Raw genomic sequence first — 15768 nt, 5'->3', positions numbered from 1 at the left:
GCGGAGTTAGTGATAAAGTTGTGATGTGTTCATTGCATTTTCCCACCCATCCACCACAGGATTTGGTTGCGGTGCTTTTTAAAAATAACCAGAAAAGTTGAGTATTGCCAAGCACTCCACTCAGGGTATCCACGCTTCCCAGAATGTCGAGTGGGAATCTCAGCCTGGTCAGCTGTACCTTTCTTTGACCTTTCAAAATAAACTCAAGCTGTCGCCCACCTGCTTTCCTCCCCAGAATGAACACACTTCCAAAGGAAGCGATTCCATTTATTCTCATGTGCTTTGGCTGGTTTCATAACAGCTTTGCTAAGAAAGGGATGGGTACCTGGTCATTTGCTGTTTGGGAATGAAGAAGTATTGATACATATTTTAAATGCCATATCTTTAGTAAATTAAATCAAGTTACTAAGAATAATAGGCCAACTGCTTAGTCTTCTATCATTTGACACAAGTAAGTAAAACCTGGCTGATTGTAATGGCTCACACCTATAATCCCACCACTTGAGAGGCCAACAAACCTGGACGATGGGCATGAATTTGGAGGCCAGCCTGGGCTCAATAGTGAGATTTACTTATTTATTTATTCATTTATTGTGAAGAGCTAGATAGTAATTACTTGAGGCCTTATGGGCCATATATGGTTTGCATTGTAAAATAGGAAGGAAAAGAAAAAGCATTCTTAGCTTGATGGGTGTGTAGAAAGTGAGCATAGACAGGATTTGCCCTATCGAGCATAGTTTTCCCACCTTTGTGTGTTTCATTTATTTCATTTTCAATGACCAGTAGGAAGTAGTCCGCTAGTGAACGCACTGAAGTTTGTAGTTTTTATATTCATGGTGGTGTTTAGTATTTCTTAGACTCTTAAAAACTAGAGGGTGAAGGCAGGAGAATAGGAAGTTCAAGGTTATCCTTGGTCACAAAGCAACTTTGAGGTCAGCTTGGGGTACATAAGACTCTATCACAAAAACAGAAACCAAACCCTTTCTGGAGGAGTGGGCGTGTAGTTGAGGTCAGAGCACCTCAAAAGCACATGAGAGACTTGACTGGGTCCCTAACACCGCAAACCAGAAGCAAGCGAACAGTGACAAAAACCGGAACACCCCAGAAATTGTTTTTCCTTTTTATTGGCTTTTGCTATTCCATAGAATTCTTATCACATATATGGGTATTCTGGTTTCATTTCTGTAGCTGTGAAACTTTAAAAGCAAAACAACAACCTTGGGGAAGAAGGTTTTATTTGGCTTACAATTTATTCTCATTATGGAGAAGTCAGGTCAGGCACTTAAATATCGTGAACAGACAGAGTAAACACATGGATTCTTGCTTGTTAGCTAGAGTTTTCTTTATACTGGTCAGTACCCCTTCCTAGGGAATAAAGCTTCCCACAGTGAACTGGGATTTCCTACATAAGTTACCAGGCAAGATGATTCACCCACAGTCATGCTTGAGAGGTCAACCTGTTCTTTGATAATTCCTCAGTGAGACTCTTCTCAGATGATCCTAGGTTGTACCAAACTGATAGTCAACACTAACCAGTAGAGTACTGTGATTCTTTCCCACCCAGGCACTAAGAAAACCCAGTGTTGCTAGGTGTTGTCTTCAGAGTAATGGGTTTTACCAAAATGTCAGGTTGAAATCATAGGCTGATGATCATTCTTTGTTTCCTATGGCCAAATGCCAGGTAGTGCTCTCTGCTCTCTCAGCCACGTCTGCCTCTCACTTGACTTTTTCCTTTGCTTGTTTTTATTCATTTTTTAGCAGTTAGCTGTGATCTGACAGGACTTATAAACTCAGAAATGCCCACCGACCAGATGCTTACATGAGTGAGATAGGCTAGGTGTTCAGTAAAGAGGGAGGGGGTTGAGAATGGAGAGAATACATCATGCCCTTAGTGCAGCCAAAATGTGGCCTCTGGGTAAAGTCCTATCTTTACAGCACTTGGCTTCCTAGTGATCTAACCTCCCTCAACTGTCTAGTACTTAAGTCTCTCCTATTTATTTTTAACTTTCTATTAATTCTCTTGCTTATTCTACTAGATTTTAGCTCCCTGTGACCAGTTTCATCATTCCCATATATGTCCTATTATAGCAATGTGTTTACTACAGGCTCAAGCTTCTGCTGCTTGTTTCTGCCCTTATGGGAAATGTGTGCCCGTTTCCTGTGTGCACCTTTGGGAAATGTGTGCCCGTTTCCTGTGTGCGCCTTTGGGAAATGTGTGCCCGTTTCCTGTGTGCGCCTTTGGGAAATGTGTGCCCGTTTCCTGTGTGCGCCTTTGTTTTGAACTACTAGCCCTCTTAAGAATGCCATGGAGCCTGGACAAGGTCAGAGCAAATGAACTGAATGTGTCTATGCATAGATGTTGTGCACACTGGCTGTGCCATGAAAAGCAGTCCTTGTGCGTGGGGCCTGTCAGTGGAGTCCCCTGTGGTGGCTCTTCATTATGCCGTGAGCAAGATGTCAGTTCATGGTACACTGAGGGCATACTGAAGGTTCTCTGTGTTGGAGTCATTAACCATCTCATTATTAAAAGCATGGATAATAATGCTACTTTAAGACTTGTTTACTTTGAGATAATGAAAAGAACTCCACACCCTATAATGAATTCTGCATTTTTCTGGTGTGATTGAAATTATAGATGTATTTTAGATTGTCAGACTTATTTCTGAAAGCCTTCATGTTTGTGTGGAAATCATGCTGTGACCTTGGGTTCAGAGGTAATTCAGAGAGCTGGCTGAGGAGCCAGCTGTAGTTCTGGAAGCTAGTTACGAGGGAGATCATTCAGCGCTAAGCGGTGTCTGCTTCAGTTTCAGCATGTAGCCAGTGTGAGCGCCTGTCATTAGGTATCAGAAGGATATGGACTGGTGCAGAAAGCTGAGGGAAGCCTGGGGTTTTATTAACAAACATGAGATTCTGAGTTTTGCTGTATTCTGAGCCATGGTTGATGACTGACTTCTTAGTTTAGCCCTGTGTACTACTAAAATCACTATTTAATAATGAAAGGTTGTTTGTTTGTTTGGTTGGTTTGGTTTGGTTTTTAAGGACAGACTGGGGACTGGAGCAGTGGCTTTGCTCCATGGCTAAGAGCACTGGCTACTTTCCCAGAAGACCCAGGTTCAATACCCAGAACCTACATAGCATCTCAGAACTCTCTGTAACTCTAATCGCAGGGGATCTGATACCCCTTTCTGGCTCCTGTGGATATGACATGCATGTTGTACACAGACATGGACGTAGACAAAACACCCGTACACACAATAAAAACATTTTTTAAATTGTTTTAAAAAAAATAACAATCCTGAGTTTATGTCATCTTGAGAGGGTCTCTTCCTTTCGGAGGAGGGTGTATGCTTCCTTTGGATATGACAGCTTTGGGGTAAGGAGTAGTCAGATCCCTGCTTCTGATCCTGACCTGTAAACGTGGCTAGTGGGTAAGTCGCTCTGACTCCACATCACCTGCCTGTGTCTCTCACTATAGTAAGCAGCCTTCGTTTGCTATGAATAAGCAGCCCAGCTGAGCCTGTATCAACTTCCTGCTCCACAGGGCAGCTTCCTCTTTCCTGTCCCAGCAGGGAAGTTCTGAGGCCTGTGCCTCCTCAAGGCTCGTGTTACACAGAGTGCTCCTGCAAAGTGACCCTCGTCTGCTCCGTCACCAGGTGCTGTCCTCAGTAACAGCAGTCCAAACACCCCTCCTCATGAGTGGAGATAGCTCTTCCAAGCTCTTAAAGTCCTTGGGCTTGATCAGTTAATACGAACAGGTTATTCACTAATGACAGCCACAGTAGATAATTAACTATGTTCTGAATGTAATTCTTCGTGTTTTGATAAGACATGTCAGAATTAACTTCACATTTGCTAGTGGGTGCACGGAGGGAAATAGCCAAGGGTGTGTTGCTCATTCCCACTAAATCCCATCTGAACTTGGAATGTAAATAGTGCTGCAGGGTGTTTTTTGTTTTTTAATTAAATAGGAAATCATCAGTTCCCTGCCCAGCATAGTAAATGACAAATACGGGAGGAAAGTCCTGTTGTACTTGCTGAGTCCCAGAGATCCCGCCCACACGGTTCCAGAAATCATTGAGCTTCTGCAGAAGGGTGATGGCAATGCACACAGGTAACTGGTGGCTGATAGCTTGGCACCTTGTTCCTCTGCCCGGGTGCTTGATTCTTTGTGAGGGATGTATGCACCAAGAAGTTTTTGTGCGCGCATCCCTCTCTCCCTCTGTTTCTCTAAAACTTCTTAGTGAATTTTCTGTTATGCGTGAGGGTTTGACGGTCTCAGACCATACCTTGAAAGGAAGTGTCAGTGTCAGACTGAAGGTCCCCCTGAGCAGACCTGGCACCCAGTAGGCACTCAAATGTGTAGTTTGATTTTTTTGTTTTGCTTTACTTTCAAGGCTCCTGGCGTCATGTGTTTTAATGTCTTGAGCAGAGTCTTATGAAGTACTCTGAGCACGTCCTGTCTTGCATGTTGATTTGTCATTACTTGGTTTAAGACTGGCTGGATTTGGGAGGGTTACTTATTTGTCTGTAGTGTAGAAAGCAACTTCCTTTATTGAAGTCCTGTTCCTTGCCAGGCAGTGTTGAGATCATGAGAATGGAAAGATGCCAGCCTGCAGCCTTCACTCCCTCACTGTCCGCATCCTCAGCAGAAGGACAGACAGTTAACGGCAGCGGGTACCCCAGGTTGGGATAAGCTCCTAGAGGGTTGTGATAACAAGATCTGCCATTTATCTTACCACCTCATTCATCTTATTCTGACAGTAAGAAAGACGCCGCCATCCGCCGGCGTGAGCTCTTGGAATCCATCTCCCCAGCATTGCTAAACCACCTGCAAGGACATGCACAAGAGGTGGTGCTGGACAGGTCTGCGTGTGTGTTGGTGTCTGACATCCTGGGATCTGCTACTGGAGATGTTCAGCCTGCCATGGATGCCATTGCCAGTTTGGCAGCTGCGGAACTGCATCCTGGTGGCAAGGACGGAGAGGTGATGTACAGTTGATTATAGTACAGGCAGCAGAGCCACGGGGCCTGCAAGAGCCGCAGTCATGCACACTACAGAGTGTTAGCAGTAATGCCAGTAGCACATTCAAACAGACCAGAGCGCCATAGTGGGAGTGCCTGTCCTTCTCAGAAATGCAGTGATTCTATACTGCCTGAAGTCACATGCTCTGCCTCTTAAACATCTGAGACTGGCCCTTTATTACCTTTCCAGAATAGTCTGTGCTTGCTGTTGCAGCTGTCTCCTGCAGTGTGAAATGCTGTCCTTTTCTCTATTGCCTGTGTTTCTTCAGTACAAGACTAACCCATCCCGGGGCCCAGAGTTCTCTGTGAAATCTTCCCTGATTTTGACTTATTAAAAAAGACCTGTTCAGCTTGATGCATACCTACAAACCTTAGACTTAAGAGACAGAGGCAGGAGGAAAAAGAGCTCAAGGTTATCTGTCCTCTGCTACCTATGGAGACCAGGGCCTGCCTGAGCTGGTTAGACTCTCTCTCAAACAATACACTTGCTCATTCTGATCACTCTTGCTTGTATTTTCTTGGGCATGGTGTGATTCTGCATTGCATGTTAAGGTCACTGATTACATTAAGTGCTAACTAGCACCCCAAAAGCTTGCCATTTGGAAGACACACTGTTTGAATATTAATTATTTAAGTTAATATTGAAACAAAAACTATGAAGGAAAACTGGGTTCGGTGGGGTTGTGTAAAACCCAGCTTGTCCCCAGGTAGCCTTCCTGGAAACAGAAAAGCCAAACTGAACCCTGAAGGGTTAGCAGCTCAGGCAAGAATGGTAGCAAAAGGCATGTGGGCTGTGGGGAGGGTCCTGCAGCCTGAGGAAGGGAGAGCTACTGAACCCAAGACTCCCAGTTGAAAATAGCAAGCAAACAAGAGGAAGGCAGAGGCCAGATCACACAGGGCCTTTGTCCTGTGCTGGCTTTTAAGCGCACAGAGCTCAGAACTAGCTGGTTCTAGGGAATGACCAGTTTTTGAAGCTTTGACCTCTGCTGTCACTCAGTCTCAAAAAAGCCTTTATGTGCTAAATAGAGTAACCTTTCATTATGAACCCTGGCATTGCTCAAGGATATAAAGTAAGCTGTTCAAGTTCTAAGCCTTTCATTTACTAATCGAAAAAGTAATAAATCTGTCAGAAATGCTTAAAAAGATACTCCCTGCCTTTAGAGTTTGGAATTCATTAGAGAGACAGCATGCATGTCACTTTTATGCATACCTTTGTGTTAGCTGAACGCTAACATCTGCATTTTAGTCCAGTTCCAGGGACTTGAAACTAGTAATCTATTTAGTTCTGATCAACAGTCCATAGGCTGCAAATAATGGATGCCTGTGGTAGCAGCGTGAAGTCTTCACAATGCAGAGGTGCTGCTGCACTGGACAGAGTCTGCCTCCCCTGCTCAGCTCTTCTCTGCCACCTTCCCATGTGCTGTGTTCTAGTCACAGCCAACTTCCACAGCATCAGCATCTCCTCGTGGTGGGGACTTTTCTTGGCTGGAAGAAGGTCTCCAGGCAGCTTTCCTGCTGTGTCATTGCTAGAATTGGTTTGAGTCAGTCTGCTTCCAGACCAATCTCTGGCAGAGTGACAAGATGCCTGGGTCTGCTTACAGTCATTGAGGATGTGGCCTATAAGAACACAGCCTCGTCACATCTTTGGTCCCAGCGCTTGGGATCACGCACTTTTAATCCCAGCACTAGGGAGGTGGAGACAGGAGTGATATGGTTAGGTGGAGAGGAATTTAAGTCAGGAGGAGACAGCAGCTTAGGCTGAGGGCTTGTAGAGACAGGATACCCCCTTCGGTCTTGAGGTTTTCATAGAGGTAAGAACTAGAGGCTGGTTGCTCTGCTTCCCTGATCTTTTGAGTTTTACCTCCCTGGGGGGAATAAAGTACACAGCCTTTAGGGGAAACAGGCTAGGGGCTGCCAGTTGAGTAAACAGTCCAGCATATTCTCACAGCAGAGTTACTCTTTCCATCTCTTTTCTTCTAGCCTTAGGTCAAGTCTGGCACTCAGCAATGCTTAATGCCCACATGCATTTGATTCTGAATTAAAAGGATGTATGGTGTTGAGTGCCTGGCGTGCTACTGACGCGTAGATTGGAAGAGGCAAGCTCAGGCCCCTGGCTTCCTAGAGCAAATCAGACGAACATGTGATGAAATCTTGCTCTCAATGGAGATAGCGCTCATTACTTTTCATACTAAATGAGGGGAGACTGCTGTTACTGTGGGAACAGCTGGTAAGGCCAGCAAGTAAGCTGCAGATGTTTTCCTGGCCTGTTTACCAGGTCATGGTAGTGAATGGTGTTTAAACACCGTATAGTGTTCTCCCAGGAGGTGTATTTGTATCTCACTTCAGTGTATTACCGTAGGGAGAGTGGCAGGTTCACCTGATTTGTAAAGCATTGTGTGGTACTGTTCAAACAGAAACTCAACTAATCGCTGAACTACCTTGCAGGGGCTGAGATCTCCCACATAGCTGTGCTTGTGGCACCCTGGGAATGTGATGGGTTTTCTAGATAAAGGTTTCTTTAACCGTGAAACTTAACTGCATCCTTGTCTATACATGGGATAGAGATAGGCTCATGGGCCAGAGATAGATGGTAGCTTTTGAAATAACACGGTTCGGGTTCTCTTGTAGCTGCATGTTGCTGAGCATCCTGCAGGACATCTCGTTCTCAAATGGTTAATAGAGCAAGATAAAAAGAGGAAAGAAAATGGAAGAGAAGGTAGGGTGTGTGGCTTACTTTCATGTGCGTTTTTCCTTGGATTTTTTCTGCATTTCTGGACTTTATACTGGTCATTTAGGTCCCGGTGGGATTTGCTAAGTGTGTGAAAATCATGCTTGTGAGTAGGTAATGATTAAATTTCAAGGGCAGGGCTGCAGCGCAGTGGTGGACCGCTTTCCAGCCATACCGTCTGAACTGTTACAGCGGCTGAAAGGGGTGGCAGGTTATGAATTTGTTTTTGAGACAGCCTGCAGTGCTGTGGCTGGCTGGGCCATTAGTGTAGGGCAGCACCATCATAAGGTAATGGCTTGGGACTGTTTTTAGCTCCAGTTTTTAGATAAGATGCTTCTAGTATTCAAGGATAATATGTAGTTGAAGCAACCCTTTCATTATTAAAAAAAAAAGTCTATGTGTAGTTTAAATGAGTTAGACAAGTTGTTAGTGTCCAAAGAATTTCCTAATGATTTTTCATAATAAAAATGTTAGAAGTCCTCAAAGATGGCTGTTGGCTTGGAGTGGTTGTCACTTTCAAGCACAAATGAGTGTGTCTGTCTGTCTGGTTTTGTAGTACTGTGTGACAAACTACCTCAGAGCTTAGTGGGTCTCTGAGCAGTCATTTGGGGTTTGGTGGAGCTTGCCTCTGCCTTTCAGGGCAAACAGTTGGGTGTCGGTACCACTGTCACCGTAGCTCACTCACAAAATGGTCAGTTTTAGCTTGGAGCCAGCAACCTCACTTCTTCCTAGAAAGCTTGCACACATGGTGGTTCCTTTTTAATTTTTTGTTTGTAGCACATACGTGTGTGAGTATAGACATATGTGTGTCATGGCACATGTGTGGAGGTCAGGTGAGGCTATCTGGCCATTGTGCTTCTAGGGATTCTCCTGTTTCTACCTCTCATCTCACCTAGGAACATTGAAATTATAGGAGTGAGTATATAATAATAACCTCCTCCGCATTACATAGGTTCTAGGAATTTGAGCTGAGGTTCTCAATGCTTATGCAGTAAGTAAGTGCTGTACCTGCTGATTGGTTCTTAGACTGAGCATCCCAAGGAAGCAAAGCACACGTATGCTTATGCCTCATGGTTAATCCTCAGAAGTCATCCCGTGTTACTTTTCCCATGTTCTCTCGGTTATCCTGAGTCATTGGAAGACTTAGAGTCCACCCTTAATGGGGGAATGGGGGACTGGTAGCACCTAGAAATAAGTGCACACAGTGTAGAACATGTTTCGATCACCTTTGGAAAGCAAGCAGCCTCACTGGCTGATTGCTGCCCCTGTTTACCGTGAAGAGCTAGGTGGGCTCCCTGAGTATCTTTGGCTTCGTTGTTATGCGTGGTACCTACTTGGGATTTTCACCTTCAACATAGGCCATACTTTCCTCCATCCGCACCAAATCCCAGTCACTAGAACTGACTGAGAGTGAGTTGCATGTAGAACACACAATGAATAAGATGCTTGCCTCGACCTTTAGAGCCGGGACAGCAGGCACAATTGTTTTTGATATACGGCCATGCAAGCATCATAGAGAGAAATTGCCATGACTAACCCACATGGTCATTCTTTAGCCACTAACCACATTATTGGTTCCTTCCAGTTAAACTTTTCTACATCAGGGGGACCGATTTTGGCCACATGTGAAGTAGCACTGTCAAACATTTACTTACCGAGTAGGTCAAGGTTGAATCATTAAATATTACAAAGAAATGTAGATGTGACCAAATGAGCCTGTTAAAATAATTTGCTTTTTCTTGGGTAATTACTGCCAAAAATAGTTTGGAATTCGCATCAGAATTACAAAATCGTACTGAATCTGTGCTAGCGTTTTAGTGGTTTTAGGTGAGGGTTATTTTTAACTTTTCTGCTGAGACATTTGGAACTTAGGGCATTGAGGTGCGGGTTGGGAGTATGCATGTCCTCACTGAGTCCCCTTCTACTTTGCAGGCTGTTTCGCAAAGACCCTTGTAGAGTGCGTTGGCATGAAGAACCTCAAGTCCTGGGCCAGCATCAACCGAGGCGCCATTATTCTTTCCAGGTCAGTGGGTAGCGCATGCAGCACACATGCACGCTCCTTTACCTTGTTTCTTTTTCTAGAATTTATTCCCAATAATGTGGGGCTGCTCCATCACTCATGGTCTAGACAAATATTAAAAAGTTCATGTAGGGGCTGGTGAGACACAGCCATTTGCCACCAAGTTTGGCTACCAGAGTTGCATCTCCGAGACCCACAAGATAGGAGAGGAATAACACCCCTGAGTAGTCCCCTGGCCTGTACACACAGTGTGGCAAGGAGCCTTGTGCGCTCACACACAGACAGTAAACAGACATAACTTAAAACAAATATAGCTCTTCAGTCCTCAGATTTAAATCATCTTTTGAGTGTCAGAGGGCACAGAATTTTGGCATTTATGGTGTACATAGTTTCATTAGATTTATAGTTTTGACCAAAACACACTTACATTTTCTCTTATTGAGTAGGTTATATGCCTTTGGAAGCTGGCACAAAGCTCTTTAAGTCACACCGAACTATAGTGTTGTTTCTCATTGTCCTTAGGGATTCCGAAATTGGTAAAGGGTTTGTGAAATGAGAAAAGTTAATATGTAAATGGAGACCTTGCTTCTGATTGCTCTCTGGGCTAGGCTATGTTGAGTTTATAATGTCCAGATCATTGTTTAAAATGTCCGCCTTATAACATCGGTGTGCTGTTTGAGTCAGCTACTGTTTTTCTTCTACTGTGTTGCTGCCCTAGTTAGCTTCTCAGTTATTAAACTGGCCAAAGGCAGCTTTGTGAGGAAAGGGTTTATTTCACCTTACAACTCTCATCCATCTCTGAGGAAGGTCAGGGCGAAAGCTCAAGGAGGGACCTGGAGCAGAGACCATGGACAAATGCTGCTTGCCAGTCTGCTCCCAGTACCTTCTGCTACCTTTCTAACCCAGCCCAAGCCGTACTTGACACAGTTGCTGGGCCCTCCTCTATCAATTAACAGTTAAGAAAATGCCCCCATGGCCAGTCTGATGGAGGCAGGTCCTCGATAACGTTTCTTTTTCCCCTGGGTAACTATAGTTTGCATCAAGTAGACAAAACTAACCAGCACGTCCGCTAACAATGAGAAAACAGATACTGCAGTTTGAAGCTTCCACCTTCTTTGTGGAACTGTGCACTATATTGTGTGGTGTGTAAACATTAGGTTAAAAACTCCAGCATAGGGGCTGGAGAGGTGGCTCAGAGGTTAAGAGCACTGACTGTTCTTCCAGAGGTCCTGAGTTCAATTCCCAGCAACCACATGGTGGCTCACAGCCATCTTTAATGAGACCTGGTGCCCTCTTCTGGCATGCAAGCATACATGGAAGGAATGTTGTATACATAATAAATAAATAAAATATTTAAAAAAAAAAAACTCCAGCATACCATTGGTCTGCTGTACATATCGAGAATTCATTTTTAGGTCACTCAGGTCCTCGACTATATGGGTACTACATGCAGATCAGGCTTTTTAGAGAAATGAGTTCATATTGCAATGGATGTTAAAGAGTCAGAGCCCGTTGGCTGTGACAGGAAGTTTTTTTGTCCTGCATTCCTTTACCAGGCATTTGGAATGTTAACATCTACTGACATGCATTCTTTCTGCTCAGTGATGCCATGAAATTAGTGTGTAAAGTGCTCATTGGTCAGCAGTCCCGTGGGTTTCATCGCAGACAGAAGAATGATCCAGTGTGCTTCTTGCGGAGCTCTGCCTGGAACTGTATGGAGACACATGCAGTGTCGGAGGTTCCAAACAGAGGTTGAACTGTTGTGGCTTTAAATGCAACCATCTTAATTTGCTGGATACTTGAATAGCCTTTGTTTGCCAAACTCTCTGCCTGTTTGCATTTTTGTTGGAGTGTGTATTTTCTTTGGGGAATATATAATGCTGTGTTTGTCTGTTCACCAGTCATTAATGAGTTACTGAAAGAGCATTTTGGGTGGAAAGAGGAAAAAGCTTTGTATGCTGGCTGAGAAGACACTGTAGCACCTAAGAACATAGGCCCTAGTCAGTCTGCCTCAGCTTCAAGACCTGTCTCCTGTGTGACTTGGGAAATCATTGAGCTTTGCTGGGTGTTTTTGCTTATAAGACAAAAAGTTAATGATAATCTTAAATTTATTAAGAAAGCAAGGCATGTAGACTGCATTTCACTGTGACTGTGTTTAGCAGGTACTTAATAGCTGCTAACTTGTACTAATATTGTGTACTGTGTGGCCGTTTAGCCAGGGTGTTAACATAAGAACAAGTGGCAAATCTACTTCAGGGCACTTTAGCTGTGGGATGCTGCTTGGTGCTGCTCACATGCCTTCCTCTCTGTGGACATAGAAGTCACTGGCACTAGGGACTTTTGAAAATGCCAAGTAATCTCTTTGTAGACTATATTTCAGAGGTTGACATTTAAATGTGGTCCTAAAGAACTTGGGAGGGAAAAGGAAACTTGGGCCTGGTGGCCCACAGTCTGGTGCCTGTAACCCAACCTTGTTTAATGGCTCACATTATTGAGTATTTACTAAGTATCAAGCTCTACCTTAAAAGGCAGCCCTCTGGGAACTGGGGGCCTGACTCAGTGGTTGATCATGGGCTTAGCCTAAGTACGGCTCAGTGATTGAATGTGGGCTTGCCGTGAATATGGCTTAATGGTGAGTGTAGGCTTAGCATGAGTGCGGCTCAGTCTTGAGCGTAGAATAGGGGGAGTGTGTCTTAGTGTGTTGAGTGTGACTTAGCTTGGCACCAGAGTGCAGCCTTGAAGTGCACATTGTCAGTGGTGGAGTTTGTACCCAGTATGTGTAAGAACCTGGATGAGAAGGTGAATTGTGTCTCCTGTTCTCCAGACCAGGAGACTGAGGTGTAGAAAGTCAGCATGCTCTGAGTTGTGTGGTTACTGACAGAGAAGGTTTCTTGCCCAGTCAGGGCCGTTATTAGTAAAGCCCTTAGGTGTAGAGTTCAGTCACGTGGTCACTAACCCTCGCTCCCTTCCGTGATTTGCCTGCCACATGTGTTCGCTGGGGTGAGTTCACAGTGTTCCTTGGCCGTCTTTATGCCTGTGGCACTGTAGTGTCAGCAAGCAAACAAAGCCTGTGGTCTCGCTTTTCAGCAGTTGCCCAGGTAAGACGGTAGCCTGCTCTGAGCCACTGTTCTGTCTCTGTGGTGAGACACCCATGACCAAGGCAGCTAATAAAAGAAAAGTTTCTGGGGCAGTGGGGCTTGTTTATATTTTCAGGAGGTAAGTCAGTGAGTAGAGGTAAGTCATGGCAGTAGAGGGACAGAGAGGACACTGGAGCAGTAGCTGAGCACTTACTTCTGTTCCGGAAGCAGGAGACAGAGAGATTGAGCAAGTTTGGGTCTGGTGTGTGCTTTTGAAACCCCAAAGGTCACACATCCTGATCCTTCCCAAACAGTTCCACCAACTGGGACCCAAACTTTCAAATATATGAGCCTGTGGGGTCCATTCTTATTCAAACCACCACACCTGCCAAACAATTTAAGGCAGATATAAGTAAGTGAATGGCATCTTGTCTCAGTGACTCCCCCCACAAGATTATAAAGCATTTCCATAGTTTCAGAATGTAGACTGCTGGCTCTCATTCATTTGGTGAATTTAAATTTTTTCAACTACATTTCTTTGTTTATTAGGTGTGGGTATCTGCACGTACACACACGCCACAGCAAACATGTCCTGGCCAGGGAGCAAATTGCGGGAGTCAGTTCTCTTTCTGTCCTCTGGGTTCCAAAGATGGAGCTCAGGTTATCGGGACTGGTAAGAAGCAGGGGCCTTTACCTGCTGAGTCCTCTCACTAGGCCCTCATCCAGTGAATTATTAAACCAGTGTAAAACACTGTATAGAGATAGCTGCGGGAGGTGACTGAACAGTGGCTTGGTTACACTGTCCTTATGGTGGTGGTGCAGGGTCAGGACTTTGATGACATTTAATTTTGTCAAACCTTTTCCTTTGTCTAGCCTTCTTCAGAGCTGTGACCAGGAAGTTGTAAACAAAGTCAAAGCTGGACTCAAAAGCCTGATTCCAACGTTGGAAAAAAACAAGAGCACCAGCAGAGGAGTGGAAACTCTGCTGGAGAAGCTGACCGCATAGGCGAGCAAGCTGGGACCCGCTTCCATGGAGAAGGGCGGATCCCCATACTCATACATGAACACTCTGTACATGCATTCTTTGTTAAAGGACCTATTTATATAAAATTGTTTCTGAAAGAGACTTTTTGTTTGATACCAGCTGTGTCATCCGTCAGGCCGAGTACTCTCCGATGGCGTTGTGGCAGTGTGACTTTAGACTGCTGGGATTGATGGGCCTGGGTGTGTACGGTGTGCTTGAATGGCTTGACTTAGGAGAGGAGCCAGCTGCAGTCTGAGAAGGCTTCCTGGAAAAAGTGGACTTTTGAGGACCTCTGACGAAAGAAGGAAGGGCATGAGAAAGCTTTGTGGTTGTGTGTAGCAAGAACAGTAATGTGAACTGCCCTTGGCGGCAGCCTGTGCTGGGAATAGCTGCCTCTCTGGCTGCTGTGCAGACTGAGTTCAGGCGGGTTATCTTTGAAAGCTGCTCTGGTAAGTTCAGGGGGCCGTATGCTAGTGGGATTAGACCTTGGATCATTGCTAAGGTCGAGGTCGCTGGGAAAGTCTTACCTCTGGATTTCAGCCTACAGAGTAAATACCTTGTGTTGGGGCATTCTCCCTTGGGACAGCCCCTAAAATACCATAAGTCTTAGGGTGAGTAAGGGCTAGTATGCTAGAGTGTAGAGGTCTGGGTGCAGGGGGGCATCTGCTGGCTCTTGGCAGTGAAGCTGGAGAAGGGCTGTAGACCGCTGGGGCTCGTGTGGCAGGCATTACAGTCCAGAGCCTCATCCTTCCTCCAGATGGTCTGATGGGTACTGGCTGTTCCTTACATGCCCCGACTTCAGGGTCCCAGGGCTACTAGTGTGGCATCTGGGACTCTCAAAAGCTTGGCACCTGTCGCAACTGGTCAGATTCTCAGGGCGGCTGAGCATGGACTGAGAAGGTAAATGGGAAAAGACAATTTGATTTTGCTTCTGTCTGATTAACGTATCATTGTTGGATTTGAGTTCTCTATAGAAATTCAAGGCCACTCAGAGAGATGGAGGTGCTCCGTGTTTCATCCTTAGAAGTCAAAAGATGAGCACATGTGTAATTTTAAAAAGCATTTTTGTGCAGCTTGTAACAAAAACAGCCATCTCCTAAGCCCCAAACTCACATTTCCCATAATAACTTGCATTCTTAGCTCTGGCAAATTCTAAATATGCTTTTTATTATGTATTTGAATATATACATGTTATATACTTGTGACATCATACTGCAGAAAATACATGTTGCGAACTTCCATTCCTCTCCTCCCCCCAGTGCAGCTGCATCCGATACAAGGGTTCTACATAGATTGTTGAGTTGGATTATGACATATGGAGCTGCTATTTTGTACTCACTGCCGTTTTACTTTTCCTGTAATTAGTCACTGTCAGATTTATTTTATTTCCTTGGGTTTTTACATCCCTATTACCAGATGCCCTGCCCCCAAACTTCTCACCAGAATCCCTTACACTCTTTGGTTGCCATACCACCTTCCCCACAGCCTTTTTCCTCTGCTGTTTGTTTGTTGTGGCTCCCCGAGGTTGCTCCGGGGACAACCCAGGGTGCTCCAACAGTGCCTCCTATGGGTCACAGGTGTGTATTACATATCCAGCCACATGCACATCTCCGAGTCGGGCACAAGAGCATGGGTAGGCTTAGCACAGAGTCCAGCCGAGTAATCTTGGACTCTTGGAAGAAAGGTACTCAGCAATTGGAGTAGTCCACAAAGTGTAGGGTTGGGAAAAAGTGGATAACCGTCTGAGCTAGTTCCTGTTTACTTTGTTCCTGTGGGTTTATAATATGACTGTTAGTTCTTTATTATACATGGAAGGAACAGAGATGATATACCAGTTTGTAAACAACCGTCTTCAAATGGCTTTAAGTATGAAAACCATAGTTCTGGCTTCCTAAAA

General features: G+C 44.9%; 1 protein-coding gene across 2 annotated transcripts in view; it reads left to right on the top strand.

Moving 5' to 3' along the window:
- Positions 1–13973, top strand: part of Pum3 (pumilio RNA binding family member 3) — a 34345-nt gene extending 20372 nt beyond the window's left edge. For both annotated transcript variants that reach the window (XM_038326792.2, XM_038326782.2), the window contains exons 14-18: positions 3969–4111; positions 4762–4984; positions 7651–7738; positions 9683–9773; positions 13721–13973. In XM_038326792.2, the coding sequence (XP_038182720.1) occupies positions 3969–4111; positions 4762–4984; positions 7651–7738; positions 9683–9773; positions 13721–13853 (678 nt within the window). In that variant the 3' untranslated portion in view covers positions 13854–13973. The remainder of the gene's footprint in view (positions 1–3968; positions 4112–4761; positions 4985–7650; positions 7739–9682; positions 9774–13720) is intronic.
- Positions 13974–15768: the final 1795 nt, after the last annotated feature.

The sequence above is a fragment of the Arvicola amphibius genome, chromosome 1 (genome assembly GCF_903992535.2).
Source record: "Arvicola amphibius chromosome 1, mArvAmp1.2, whole genome shotgun sequence".
Lineage (NCBI taxonomy): Eukaryota > Metazoa > Chordata > Mammalia > Rodentia > Cricetidae > Arvicola > Arvicola amphibius.
This window is presented reverse-complemented; position numbering and strand designations above follow the sequence as displayed.